Source organism: Pinus tabuliformis, chromosome J (genome assembly GCF_031772625.1).
Source record: "Pinus tabuliformis cultivar Carrire ecotype Pingquan chromosome J, CPIR1, whole genome shotgun sequence".
NCBI lineage: Eukaryota > Viridiplantae > Streptophyta > Pinopsida > Pinales > Pinaceae > Pinus > Pinus tabuliformis.
In genome coordinates, this window is record NC_142295.1 from 191,401,529 (window position 1) to 191,417,476 (window position 15,948).

At 38.5% G+C, this 15,948-nt stretch overlaps 1 protein-coding gene across 1 annotated transcript; it reads left to right on the top strand.

Moving 5' to 3' along the window:
- The first annotated feature begins 6,470 nt into the window (after nucleotides 1-6,470).
- On the top strand, nucleotides 6,471-6,980 carry LOC149226334 (uncharacterized). Its single transcript, XM_089380177.1, has one exon. The coding sequence runs from the start codon at nucleotides 6,471-6,473 to the stop codon at nucleotides 6,978-6,980; it is 510 nt and encodes a 169-aa protein (XP_089236303.1).
- Nucleotides 6,981-15,948: the final 8,968 nt, after the last annotated feature.

Below are 15,948 nucleotides of genomic sequence, written 5' to 3' on the forward strand. Positions count from 1 at the left end.
TGGTTAGTAGCTCCTTTTCCATTTGGTGTAGTGGCTCTGACTAGGGATAATGGGACCAGCTTCCTAGAAAATATTTTGATAATTTTGATGGGGTGATATCTGATGTAACGGTAAAATAACTAAGATAAGTGTAATCTAATCTAACTAATAAATACATGCATATATCCTAATTTAACACTATTTAGCTATAATATACCTGAGAATTAAATACAATATGTGATCTACAATGATGATGTCCTACAACAATTGGTAATAAAGATAATTCAACTACAATAAGAATTGAAATCGTTTAACAGTAATCATTTTGGATAAATAGCTAGACAAAATGATTGTGAAAGATATATCACATATCATTTATGTATTCATAATAGATTCAAAGCTAACATCATACAAAAGTGCAATAATGCTAAACTGTAATTCTAACTTTCACACAAAAAACAATTTAAAGAAGAAGTATTTCCTAATACATAAATAAAAGAAAATCATAAGATAAAAGTACCATATATGATGAGTCCTACTCATGTGCTTCGGCAATATTAACCCAATCTCAATCAATCCAACACATTCTAAGAGTAGAAAAGTGAATTTCAATAGGTCATGCTAGATATTTGAAAGAAAATAGATCATATTCCATTCATTCCATCAGAACCTCCTCAAAAGTACAAGAGTGCAATGTTTTGAAGAATGTTTCTAATAAAATTTCTAGACTGCTCTCTAAATGCATGAGAGGGGTTTAAATACTAAACTATAGGTCATAAAATAAATTATTACAAAAAATAGCTGAGGAGGTTTAAATGACCTTCCTTAGAATATGCAAAAAATAAAACTAAATTAAATGAATAACTCCTTTGTACTTGATATCTAAGATCACAAATATCAGTCATTGCGTTGAACTGGGTCAGTTCACCAATCGCAAATTTTAACTGCACTGCAAATATAGCGTCTATTAGTGTTGGAACAATATTTTGTGTTGAGGTTGTGAAGCACCTCAAAGTCATCCACTGACTGTATGGTTTCACGAAAAACTTCCAATATGCTTCCCAATTAAGACTGGTGAGCTATCTGATTGCCTCCTTCATTTCCTGTGCTACCTGTCTCCACTGTTATTCTAACTGTTTGACATTTGGAAGAAATCTTGGTATACATTACTTAATCAGATTAGTGCCATGAAGATTTTCATTGATGGCTTCAATTATTCTATTTGCTGATGTCATTGTTATCGTTGTTGCCCTTTCCGCTTGCTTCAACTAAGAATCCCAATCCATGAAAAGGATGTCTTTATGAGATTCCTCCAGCTTCAGCAGATCAGCCTTTCTCCCATCCTCTAATTCTTGTCATGTGATAAAGTCAAAAATACTTTTATGCATTTCATCATGTAGTCAAGTCTCCTGTCAATGGTTTGATTTGTTAGCTTATCACTAGTTTCGTAGTAAGTACTTATCTATGAGATCTTCTCGCAAAGTACTTCCTTCTGCTGCATTAGTTGGGAATTAACACTGAGTTCTTCCTTTATGAACTCATCGATTTGTGGATTATCCTTAAACTTGTCTATCATGGCTTGTATCCATGCATCTCTTGCTGCTATGTTGGCCTAATGTTGTATTCTCATTTGTTCAAATTCCTGTTCGAGCTGGGCTACCTATAATTCTTCTTGGTGATTGGATTTTTCCTAAGCTAATTATTGTTCTAATAGCATAATTCTTTTTTCCTTTTTTCTTAAGAAGCATTTGGACCTCTATCGCTTTGTAAATAGTTGTTGTGGCATAGGCCCATGTGTATTGTGACACTTTTGTGAGATTTTCATATGGGCCCATGGGTGAGTAGTTCCAAATGATATCCATTGGTTCATTTTTGAAAGTTGTAATAGTTAGAGCATCCAACTTTCTTTTCTTTCTCTATCCCTTGACTACAGCTTTGTGGGTAGGGCTATAAAATACATCTAGTGGAGGTATTTTTTCAACTCTCAAAACAATTTTTGAAGTATGAGTGACAGGAATGATTTCAGTGTCCTCAGTGCCCTTAACTCCTTCCTCTGTCATTTCTAGATTTGACTTATGTTGGGTTTGCTTAAGAGTCTATATCTCGGATGTTTTCTCAGGGTTTGAATCTATGTGAAGATTTTTGTTAAACTATTCCCATTCCTGTTCCAAGTCAATAATTGGGATTTTACCTGACTGAGTTGAAGAAGAGACAATTTTTTCTTGTTTCTTTGCTGAGGTTTCCTCAACCATTTCTTCTTTAGTTCCAACTGTGTCCTTTTCAAACTCTTTATTTGTGTTTCCTCCTCCATTTTGAGACTATTGCTCTGAGTGCTCCAACTCATGCGTATATCTCTCTTGGGTATCTTCTTCAGAGTTTTCTCTCAAGCTATCCTCCAAGCTTACACTGGGAGTTGGCTCCCTTATTGATTCTCTCCGCAATAGGTCTAATGGGACCTTCAATAATATTTTTTCCCTATATACATGGAAAGCCCTAAGATCATTTGGGGTCAAACGTTCTGATGCCAAATGCAACACTTGTGAATATGTTTATGCCTGTAGGAAGAGGTCATCAAAGGTGTCCCCTTCGTGGGTGAACAACTTTACTTTTACCATAGTAGTAAAATTATTAACAGTGTCATTTGGGTCATACTGCCTTCCCAGAAGTGTAGCTAATTTAAGAGATTTAATAATCTCTGCTTCTTTGCATGCATTTCCAAAATCATGTAGCGCAATTGCACCACATTGTAATGGGAATGTAGGCCAAATGGCCTTGTTTTTCTCTTGCAGTCCTCTACTTAATCCACCTTCCCCTATTGTTTGGTAGGCTATTTCTCTAGCCATTAATTTTTCTGGGACGTAATATGGGAGAACATGCGGTGAAGTGATGCTCCCGAATACTTTGATATAGGTAAAGGTTTCTTTCCCAAACCATCTAGCTACTAGAAAAATATCTATCTCAGCCTCTTTAGAAAACCTAGGGGTGGTTCTATTGTACACTCATTTATGGATGGGTAGTGTTGGGCACCAAATCTGCTTATCTTTTCCTTACATTTTTACGCATCCTTCCATCCTTTTTGCACTAATTGATATGCATTTGTTGGATAAACTCATGAGGTAACCCTTCTTTCTTATGTCTCTTGGGATGTCTAATTGATGAAATAAAGTCACAGGGGTTTTACCTATGCGCACTACTAAAACTCGTTATTTCTATAGATTCTGGTGAACAAGTATCGCTTTCACAACATGTAGTAGCAGTTCCGCGATTCAAAATAGTTGTTCAGAAACGTTGTGACATCATAACCAACTCAGCTGTTTTCAAGCTTATTTTGGATCATTTCTATTCTCGCTCTCTCGAAAACTGGTTGTTGTTATGAACTGTTGTATATTTTGGGCATTTAGTTGCCAGGTTTGGGAATATGTTATTACCCATGTATTCTATAAAAATGGTTTTATTACCGTTCGAAGGGTTAACTGCATAGAGATATGTATTATAACAACTCTTTTACAGATTAACATAATACAAGTAGTTTTGATGTTCTTTCCTTAGTTGTAAATTAACACAACCCTGATCAGAGAGCTAGGCCCGCTCTTTTGATTAGGTGCTGCGTATTTCTTTTGTGTATGTTGTTTTACTCTTTGTGTGTTTATTCTTATTGTTCTTACAAATCTCTATTGATTATTGTGAATGTGTTTTAAGTTCTGCAATTTATTTTCCATTACTATTACACCGATGCTTTAATTTCTTAGTCGCAAATCCTTGGTTGATGTGAGATTGTAACCTTCCCCTGCATATACCTTGCGCATTGCCTTGGAAATTGTATGCATCCAGATTGATGAATTAATGTAGGAAAGGGTTGAATAGTTTATTCACACTCGGACCCCAACATTTTGGCGTCATTGCTAGGGAAGGCTAACAAGGTGCAAGAAACGATCTGTATTGACCAGAGGATCAATCTCTCATCTTACGGAGGGAAGTGTTGCCCTGATCTAAGTCCTAAGCCTAGTATTTTGATTTTTGTTTCTTTCATTGTTTTCGGGCCGAGTTGCTTAATTTGGTTAACTGTTCTGAATTTTTCTGCATTGATAGATCTCTCATCCTGGGGAGGGAATGGTCCTTTGACGCCCCGCTCCAAGTCCCAAGCTTTAGATTTCCTTGTATGTATGTTCTTTTCTTGATCATTTGATCGTTCTTGGGAGGGAATGGTCTTTTGATACCCTACTCTAGGTCCTGAACCCTAGATTTCTTTTTAGTCACTTTCCTTTTAAATCACTGTCTCATCCTGGGGAGGGAATGCTCTTTTGACACCCTACTCCAGGTCCTGAGAATAGTGGCTTAATTAATACATTTTCCTCAAACTAACTTGCATGAACAAAGATTCAAATAAAAGGGGCACGGGAAGAGCCCCAAATAAGGGAGGACAAGATTTGGGAAGGAATACTTATATCCAACACATCATCGCAAAAGTTGAATCAGAGCCATCTTCTCGTGCTGTTGTAAGGCCAAGTACTTGAGCAAAATCTTAGTGACAATATGTAGAATAGCCAATGCTATCTACAGTAACCCCTGTTGATTCAACACAGCAAACCCTTCCAATAGCAAAATAGGTATGCAACAATGTACCTGACAAAGGAGTACCGTTGTTTGTAACAGAGGAAGAAGAAGTTGCAAGCAAAAGATTTAAGGGACTAGCCCATTCCAGTAGGAGGGAAGAAGTTGTAGAGAACGGGTCTGAAAAATCAAGCCATTGTGACAGGGAGGAATAAGTTGTAGGGGTATTCATATCACCAAGGGATAAAGGGAGTGTTGTTAAAGCAACTCAAACTTCTGTGATAAGCTCCCCTCCATCATTCCCTATAGAACCTGCTGAAATCCCTAGTGATTATTGGAGGGTATTCATGGCACCCACAACCTCTACTATTGACTTCCCAATTGAGGATCTTGGGACTGGTGCACCAACGAAGCCCATTCCTTTGACAACTTTACCTAGCTTTCATGGGCTAGCTTCTGAAGATCTTGACACATTCCTATTTGAATTTGATATTGTGTGTCGAGGATATGATTACATAACCGATGCTCAGAAACTAAAAATATTCCCTTCTACATTAAAAGGGACAGCCCTACGATGGTTTATGGGTCTAGGAGGAAAGACTATATCCACATGGGATGGTATGAAAACCTTTTTTCTAGAGAAGTATCAGGACTACTGCAAATATTGAGATATTAAGGAAGAACTTTTCAAGTTCATGTAGAAATAAAATGAGAACATGGAGGATTGTGTGGAATGTTTTAAATACACACTACAGAGATCAGGTCATTATACCCTAGATAAGGACATTTTGAAAATTATCCTTCTCCAGATCTTTCGAGAAGACTTTCTGGAGCTGTTAAACATGGTAGGAAAGGGAGAAATATCGAAAAAGGACTTCGATACCATCTGTGAGCTATGCATTCAATGCTCGAGGGGAGTTGCAAGGAATAAATATGGAATTCTGTCAACAAAAATATCTAGTGGGGGTGTCACGAAGGCAGAAATTGGAAGTCTACTAGATATTTTAAGCACTGATATCCTGAGTACCCTGTCTGCAAAGATGGATAAATTATAAGTAAAACAAAAATAGATGGAATTGGAAAGGACTGTGGCTATATTTCTCCTGAAATGCAGAAAGAAGCATCCATAGAGTGAATGTCCATTGAACCCTGTAGAAGAATGTGCAATCTGCGAGATGAGTCATGCAACCAGTTCATGTCCCTCCTTGCTAGGATTGAAAGCAGTTTTTCAAGGGACAAGTGAAGAGATGGACCAACTGTATTTTATGGGATCCAAAAATCCATGGCAACCTTGGCCACCAAATGTAAATCAAGGTATGTTTCAGGATCCATCTCTGTATTTCATTAATTTTAATATGGGTCCTCAATCTATGCCTTATCCACTTATGTGGCCACAATATCAGTTTCCACCCTGGCAGCAATGGTTTCCTCAAACTAGTTCAAATTCTTCATGGACTTCGAACTGGCATGGATCCTCTCCTCCTGGGTAGTTTCCCTAGTCAATACCACAACAACAACTTCAGTTGCCCTCTAATGTGCCTCCTGGTAATTAGCCCATTCGTCCTCAACTTCCTATCCAACCCAATCTAAATCCTAACAATAAAGGGGCTCAGCAACCTAACACCTTGAACCTACCTTCATATAGCATCTCCACCACAGAACTTTATGAGATGAATTTGAGATCCATGCAGGTAGTAGATGCTCAACCCTCACCTGTTATTATTGAACAATTTGGAAGTGAGGCGAAAAAACTAGTTGAAGAGGAATCAAACCAAGTTAGTAAAAATCAAACATCTCCTCAACTGTTAATTACTCAAGAACACTAAGCTGACCTGCCTTATCCGGAAATATTGGCCTTGAGTAAAAGGATCCCTCAAGCTGAGTTTGACTTGTTAGGGCAGTTACAAAATCTGTTTGTCAAGATCCCCTTGTTACAAAATATGAGGGACGTACCTATATATGCAAATACGCTCAGAGAATATTGTGCTAAAGATCCTAGAAAGAAATCAAGGGACCCACTCACCATTCATGTGATGGGAAATCTATCAGATTTTATGATGGGAAAAGCTATGCCTGTGAAATATGGGAATCCTGGGAACCCAATTCTAACTGTGCAAATTAATGGAATAGAAATTCCAAATGTGCTGGTGGATTTGAGTGCTTCCATAAATGTCATTACTGCTGAAGCTACGCATGCACTGGGTCTTCGAAACTTGCAACATACACCTACTATGTTAGAGCTAGCAGATCGATCTACAGTCAGGCTGGTAGGGAAGTTGGAGGACATTACAATCTCAGTTGATTCATGGCATTACCCTGTGGATTTCCTAGTGCTGCAAATACAATCCCCAGTTAGTGGCCACCCCTTGATTCTGGGAAGACCATGGTTGGCAACCGCAGATGCTTACATTGGGTGTTGTTCAGGGCATGTGGTTATCTCAAATGGGTAGGTTACTAGAAACCTTGTGTTATACCGTCCTGCAGAACCTAGCTCATCAATGAAGCTAGCTGGCTGTAAGAAACCTTTACTAAGGGAAGAGTTTGAACCTAAAGATGAGGAATTAAGACCAGCCCTTACTATTGGACAAGCTCTTAAGCTGAAAATAGAAATAGAAGATGACACAATTAGCACTTTCATTAGTTATCCCTGTTCTATTTCGGATTCAAATTAGTGAATTCTAGAATCCATCTTGAGCTGTGAAATGTAGGAAAATATTGAAACAATAGATGGATTTGAGGAATTTCCCACAACTGTGTCCCATGATAGTGTGTCTATAGAGATAGAGCCAATGAAGACGCTAAATGTTAATCCAAATCTAACAAAATCCCAAACAAAGGAGCTCCTAGATGTTCTTCGAAAACACAAAGAAGCCTACGCTTGGGACTACATAGACATGAAAGGGATTCCTGCCAATTTATGTACCCATCATATATACATCAAAGAGGATTGTTGCCCTGTAAGACAGCCCCAGAGGAGAATGAACCCGTCTCTGGAAAACATTGTCAAGGAAGAACTTCAAAAGCTACTAGATGTAGGATTTATTTACCCCATTTCGGACAGCCAATGGGTTTCCCCATTGGTGATTGTTCCCAAGAAAAATGGTAAATGGTGAATATGCATGGATTATAGAGAATTAAAAAAGGAAACACAAAACGACTATTTTCCATTACCATTCATTGATCAAGTCTTAGATACTTTGGTTGGGAAGAAGTTCTTCTCCTTCCTGGATGGATTTAGTGGGTATAACCAAATCCAGATAGCTCCCGAGGATCAGGATAAAACCACTTTCACATGCCCTTGGGGAACTTTTGCATACGTGTCCTCCCATTTGGTCTCTATAATGCGCCTGCAACATTCCAAAGGGAAATTCTAGGGATTTTATCTGATCTAGTAGATGACAGTGTTGAGATTTATATGGACGATTTTACTCCATACGGTGACTAATTCAAAGAAGGGCTAGCAAATTTGGAGAAAGTTCTTGAAATATGTGAATGGGTGCATGTCTCTTTGAGCACAGTAAAATGCCACATGATGACGGAAGAAGGAATAGTCTTGGGACATTTACTTTTGGTCGCTGGAATTCGAATGGATCTAGCCAAGATAAAGGTAATATTTCACTTCCCAATACCTAAAACACCCACACAGGTACATAGCTTTATCGGTTGTGATGGTTATTATAGGCGCTTTATAGAAAATTTTGCTAAGATAGCACATCCACTTTTTCAATTGCTAACAAAAGATGCAGATTTTGTGTGGACAGATGATTATGATGCAGCCTTTGTGAAAATCAAGGAACTTGTTTGTAAAGCTCTGATCCTTCAAGGGCCGGACTGGACATTACCATTTCATATTCATGTTGATGCCTCTCAGGTAGCAGTTGAGGCAATTTTGGGACAACAAGTGGACAAGATGCCATATGTAGTTTACTATGTTAGTAAAAACTTGGCTCGTGCCAAGTTAAACTACACAGTGACTGAAAAATAATTTCTTGTTGTCATCTATGCCATCAACAAGTTCTAACATTATATTACTAGCTATCCTACCTTTTTACACACTGATCACACAGCAATCAGGTATCTGATGAATAAACCCATTACTCCTGGTCGTATTACAAGATGGCTATTGTTACTTCAAGAATTTGACATTAGCATGGTAGATAAACTAGGAAAGGACAATGTGGTTGCTAATTTTTTGTCTAAACTAGATAATAATGCTGAAGGTACACCCATAGAAGATAGTTTTGCAGATGAGCATCTCTTTTCAATTTCTGCTAACACTCCATGGTATGCAGATATTGTTAACTATATTTCTGTAGGGAAGGTACCTCATCACTTTTCATACAGGGAACAATGAAAAACTATTCATCATAGTACCTGATATTCATGGATGGCAAGGTACCTTTTTCACACAGGGTTGATCAACAAATTTGGTGCTGTGTATCTAAGGATGACATCTATGAGATATTGAAGGCTGCCCATGATGGCCCTTGTGGAGGACATTTTGTAGATAAAAGAACATGTCACAAGGTGCTGAAGATGAGATACTATTGGCCTTCCATCTTTCATGATGCTCGTGACTATGTCCGAAGATGTGACAATTGTTAACGCATGGGGCAGCCTGGAAAATTAGATGAGATGTCATTACAGCCCCAGGTAGTCCTTGAATCGTTTGAGAAGTGGGCAATTGATTTCTTTGGACCTTTTAACCCACCTTCTCATAAAAAGGTTCACATTCTGGTTTTCACTGATTATGTGACTAAGTGGGTGGAAGCTAGGGTTGTTGCGAAAGAAACAGAATAGGTGGTTGCAGACTTTATTTTTGAAGATATTTTTACTTGATATGGTACTCCAAGGGAGATCATTTCAGATGGAAGGGCACAGTTCACATCCCACATGATAGAAAGGCTTATGTAGAAATATGGGGACAAACACAAGGTGACAACTCCTTACCACCCCCAGGCGAATGGACAGGTAGAAATTACAAACAAGGTATTGGAAAATATCTTGACAAAAACTATAGCAAGCCATCATCGAGATTGGTCTCAGAAACTTCTAGAAGCTCTCTGAACATACAGGACAACATGGCGGAATACAACTGGGTTTTTACCATTTGAGTTAGTCTATGGGAAATTCCCCTTGTTTCTGGTAGAATTTGAGATCAGCATGCTCATAATAGCTTTGGAAGTAGGATTAAATCTATCAAAGGCCCAGAAACACCAGCTGGAACAGGTCAATCAGTTAGATGAAATATGTTCAGTGCCTATCTAGAAAACTACTACTATCCAATAATAGAGAATGAAATAGCACGATAAATTTATCAAGAACAAGGTGTTTCATACAGGAGATTGGGTACTGCTCTATGACTCCCGTTTCAAATATTTTAAAGGGAAGCTTTGCACTCACTGGATGGGACCCTATGAAGTGGATGGTGTGTTTGACAATGGAACAGTCAAATTGGTTACAATAGATGATAATCATACTTCTTTCTTAGTGAATGGACATCGTCTAAAATTGTACCACAGTCCAACTTCTAAGGATGCCTTCATCAAACATCCCTCTGATAAATCTGGTTTGATGGTTGTTGGTGCAGAGAATATTCTCTCTGCCTTTTGATCTTTAAAAAAAAAAATTAATAATAATAAAAATAATAATATATTTATGTTGTTACTACTTACTTGTTTGTCTTTTGCAGGGATAATGATCAAAATTTGACAAGGAGGAGCTGACAAAAAAATTCCAAGTAATAGTTGGTGATGTTACTCCACTGTTGATGTTACTCCATCGATGTTGTTACTCCACCGCTGCTATTACTCCTGAAAATTTTTCTAAATTTCGGATGTTGTTACTCTGTTGGTGTTGTTACTCCGCCATTGTTGTTACTCCACCGTTGTTGTTACTTCGTCTGTTAGGATATTCCGACACATAGGAAATAGTTAAGTACAACTTGGTCTAGTATAGAGTTAGGTATAGAGTTAGGTAAAGTGTGTTTCTTTACCTTGTACATTTTGTAACTTACAATCTGACGGTCATGATATGTAGTGATCCGACGGTTCATTCTCTCCTCGGTATTACTGACACTTGATCCGTGGCTTGACACCCGATTGGTCCATGATTTCTATTTAAAGTGCATGGAGGGTCATTTGTAGGGTAATCCGTCTATGAGAGAAGCATATGTAAATTTTCATTCTTTTATTAATAAATTTCCTGAAGTGGCCGCGTTGGCTCAAGCCGTGGACTGTTTCCCTCTTTGAGGGTTTTAACCACGTCAAAAATACTAGTGTATTGATCTGTGATCTAGTTGTGAGCGGTGTCCTTTGGTGTTCTATCTAAGGAACTTACCCTGTAAATTCCTACATGGTATCAGAGCTATTTGAGCGCCGCGTCCATTGGTGATCCAAATCTGAAGCCGGTAGAACTGCATCCGACTGCCGTTTCCTAGATCTACTATTTCTGACTGCTTTCGGGCTGAGAGGACTGCTCTGTTGTGTCGGGAGCATCTGTTCCAGTGAGGAACCCCTTTCGTTTCACGCGAAAAGGTTTTCGGTAGCCCTAGCTGTGTCATTTTTAAGATCTGGAGGTATACAATGTTTATTTGCAGTTTACAGTTATTTTCTCTCTGTTTGTTTCGGTTTTGGTTTATTTAGCTTTTTATTACCAGATCTATACATTTCATTTCTGTGTATGCTCTTTTCTCTGCGACTCTGTGCGATCTGGGCAAATCAGAAACATAAAGGAAGTATTTTTCTCATGCGTATGCTCTTTTCCCTACGCCTTAGTATGATCTCGGAAAAGCAGAAACATTGATAAAAATATTTAGTTTCCGGCTAAAGCTAACTTTGAGCCGCAAGGTTCATTTTTGAAAATATTTAGTTTTTCGGCTAAAGCTAACTTCGAGCCGTAAGGTTCGTTTTCTTTGCATGTCCGTGTTGGGTTTTGTGTTTTTCGTTTTGTAGGGAAAAAGAGCTTTCTCAAAGCAAGCACGCAACCCAAAGCATCACCCCCCCCCCCTCTCTCTATCTCTCTCTCAAATTTTTTGTATAGCTCAATTGGTTCAAAGCTATTTTAAGAGAGTAGAGGTCTTGGGTTCAAGTCTCCACTTTGTGGAGGCGGACTTTTTCATTCCCGCACATTCCCGCACTTCATCGGCAACTTCATCAACTTTTTTTAAAAAGCCATAACTTCTTCATCCAGAAGCCGTTTTCAGAGCCATTTTTTTTAAACCAGCCTAATTTTTCGAGATCTATCCACTGGAACACTTAGTTTCAGCATCTTTAGCTTCAGTTTCTATTGAAATGGAAAGTCAATACCAAGTTACCCTTGACAGCACCAACTACTTCCAATGGTTGTCCTACATTGAGGATTTACTTAGAATTAAAGGTCTCTACAGAATAGCCTCAGGCCAAGAAAAGAAACTGAAGGATGAAGATAAGGCTGCTAAATGGGAAAATAGGCAAGATCAATCACATGGATTGATAGGGATGTCTATTTCTCCAGATCTTAGATTCCATATTGTAGAACTTGATACTCCTAATGAAGAAATGAAACAAATCAATAAAGTTTTTGGGATTAAAAATGAACTTAGAGCCCATCAACTTGAAAATGAGTTGCTTACATTGGACCCTAATAATTTTTCTTGCATTGAAGATTTCTTGTCCAAGTTCAAGACCCTTAGATATCTCTTGGAAGGTGTTAAAGTTAAGAAAGAAGATAGTAACCTTATCTATTCCATTCTTACTAAGTTGGGACCAGCCTACTTTGTGTTTGTTTCCACCTTCCATTCTACAAGAGAAGCCTTCATTTCTCAAGGAACAGACTACAAGTCCTCTTCCTTTGACTCTTTTTGTGATTCTTTAATAAGAGAACAAGAAAAACTCTTACACCTTGGTCTTCTTAATCTTGGAAAGTTAGCCGCCCAACAACAACCAAATCCAAAGAATCCTAAGAAGTCATATCCTAAAAAGAATGGTCCTAAACCAAAGAAGGGTCCTAAGCAATCTCAACCTCAAAATGAAAAATCATTTCAACAAAATGATAAGAGAAATAAAAACAAATGGAAGAAGACTGATAGACATTGCAACTTTTATAGTCGAGATGGCCACTTAGAATCCAAATGCTTTAAGAAGATGGAAGCCTTGGAAGCAGCGATGAAGAAACATAACATCCATTTGGAGCAATCTTCAACTTCAACTTCATCTTCAGGAATGGCACTTTCTGCATGTGGTTGTCAAGCATCTCGGTCTGGCTATGTGCTAAATGTATCTTCTTCTTCTCATTCTCATGAGTGGCTCATTGATTCTGGAGCTTCTTATCACATGGCCAAAAACAAAGCCATGTTTTCTTCTTTAAATGATTGTAACACCAAAAATATATATGTTGGTGATAATAGATCTCTTAGTGTTGTAGGGACTGGAACTATTCATCTAGACAATGGTCAGTTTAATGATGTATTATGTGTTCCAACCTTATCCTGCAACCTTCTATCTGTATATCAGATAACTCATTCAGGTGAAGGTAAAATCGTTGAATTTTCACCTCATGATGTTGTAATCAAGGACCTAAGAGATCCTAAAAAGATTTTAGCTACTGGCATTGCTGATGATTCTACAAGGTTGTATAAGTTTTACAACTTTGGGTCATCAAATCTTCCCTCAGTATTTGTTGCTCATAACGATGAAGTGAGCAAACTTTGGCATGAGCGATTTGGTCACTTAAACTATCGCTCCCTTCAGCATCTATGTAAAGAAAATATGGTGACAGGTCTTCCTATGGTATCTTACAGAGATGGTGTTTGTTCCGGATGTGTACTCGGAAAACATCATTGGGACAGTTTTGAAAAACATGCCTCTTGGCACGCCTTAGCTCCTTTACAGCTTGTGCATAGTGATTTATGTGGTCCACTTCCAGTTGCGTCATTCTCTGGCTACAAGTATTTCTTAACTTTCATTGATGATTTCTCTAGACGCACTTGGGTATACTTCTTAAAACTCAAGAGTGAAGTATTTAACACATTTTTGGCCTTCAAGGCCTTTGTTGAAAAACAATATGGACATCAAATTCTTAAGCTAAGATCTAATAATGGCAGAGAATATGTTAAAAACACATTCATCAACTTTCGCACTGAGAATGAAATTCAAATGCAACATACTGTTCCATATACTCCACAACAAAATGGTGTAGTTGAAAGGAAGAATCGCACCTTAAAGGAAATGGCTAATTGTATGCTACAATCTAAAGGACTTGGTCTTAGTTCTTGGGAAGAAGCAATTAACTGTGCAAATTAAATAATAAATCTCACTCCTACTAAGGCTTTAAAGAATATCACTCCAGAAGAAGCATGGAGCTCAATCAAACCAGATGTAAGTCACTTTCGTGTTTTTGGAAGTGAAGCATGGGCCCATATTCCAGATGAAAAGCATAAAGCTTTAGAACCTAAGAGTGAAAAATGTACTTTTGTTGGATATTCTGAAGATGTCAAAGGCTATAGACTTATTCCATTTAAGTCCAAAAATGTTATCATTATAAGAGATGTAAAATTTGATGAAAATATATCGACCTGCGAGCCTAGTTCGGCGGATGTGCCACCTCTCCCTATCTCTTCTAATTTTGAAAACATTTCTTCTTCAGATGATGAAAGTGAGGATGACAATCCTCCCCCACCATCTCAGGATCCTCCTTCAGCTCCTCAGCTTCCAAAATGGGTTCGTGCTACTCGAGATGCAGCAGGTGATCTTGCCGGTGATCCTACAGATCAGCGACGCACACGTTCTCAGTTTGACAGAGCCTCTTCTTTACTGGCTCAAGCTCCAGTAAATTATGATCCTGACACCTTTGCAGAAGCTTCAGGCCATCCAGATTGGGAAGCAGCTATGAATGAAGAATATCATTCATTATTGGCAAATGATACATGGGATCTTGTTCCTCTACCAAAGGGATGAAAACTTGTTAGATGCAAATGGGTTTACAGAACCAAGTATGGACCAGATGAGAAAGTTGATAAACATAAAGCTCATCTTGTTGCTAAAGGTTTTTCACAGGTTGAAGTCATTGACTACACTGAAACCTTCTCCCCTGTTGCCAAAATGAACTATATCCGCCTTGTTCTTTCCCTTGCTGCCTCGTTCAAATGGGAAGTCCATCAGATGGATGTTAAATCTACCTTCTTGCATGGGGACTTGCATGAAGAAATCTACATGGAACAACCCATTGGCTTCATAAAAAAAAACTCCAGCCTTGTATGTCGGCTTAAGAAATCCCTTTATGGTCTCAAGAAAGCTCCTCGAGCTTGGTATGCCAAAATGGATAGCTTTCTTTTAGAATCTGGGTTTTCTAGGTGTCATTCTAACAATATTGTCTACACCAAGAAAGTGGGCAAGTCTTTTATCATTCTTGTTCTTTATGTTGATGATCTTATCCTTACCAGTAGTGATCCCAACCTTATAAACCATGTGAAGTCCAGCCTTAAAAAGAAATTCGAAATGACAGACTTAGGACAATTACATTATTTTCTCGGTCTTCAAGTCTTGCAATCCAAGGAGGGTATTTCCCTTTCCTAGTCCAAGTATGCCTGTGATATTCTACGCCATTTTCACATGGAAGACTGTAAGCCAGCCCCTTCTCCCTTGCAGTCTGGAGTCAAACTTTCAGTCACTTGTACTTCTCCTGAAGTTGATGCTACCTTATACCGTCAACTTATAGGAAAACTTCTGTATCTAACCCATACTCGACCTGACCTTTCCTTTGTCGTTGGCCTTGTTGCTCGGTTTATGCAAAACCCACGTCAAAGCCACTGGAAAGCAGCTAAAAGAATACTTCGTTATGTTCGAGGTACAGTTCAGTTTGGGATTCATTACAGTGCTGAAGCATCTCCTCTATTGGTTGGCTTCACTGATTTCGATTGGGCTGGTGACCCTGATGATCGGAAGTCTACTGCCGGTTATGTGTTCACTCTTGGTTCAGGACCTATTACATGGGCTTGCAAGAAACAAGGTGCCATTTCTCTTTCATCAGTAGAAGCAGAGTATCGTGGTGCCGTAGAAGCTAGTAAGGAAGCCTTGTGGCTTCATCAGATCCTGCCAGAGTTTGGCTTTTAGTAGCAGCATCCGACTACACTTTGGTGTGATAATCAAAGTGCCATTCAACTATGCAAAGATCCAGTCCAACATCAGCGCAGCAAACACATTGAACTACACATGCACTTCATCCCTGTAAATTCCTACATCGTCAGTGTTGTTACTCCACCACTGTTGTTACTCCACTATTGTTGTTACTTCGCTGATGCTATTACTCCACCATTGTTGTTACTTCATCAATGTTGTTACTACGCCACTGCTGTTACTTTGTCGATGTTGTTACTCCGCTACTGTTGTTACCCGATCAGTGTTGTTACTCCACTGCTGCTATTACTACGCCACTGTTGTT

Excerpts from the sequence above, each read along its gene's own strand:
- LOC149226334 (XM_089380177.1), top strand. The coding sequence starts at position 6,471 with ATGAGGGACGTACCTATATATGCAAATACGCTCAGAGAATATTGTGCT.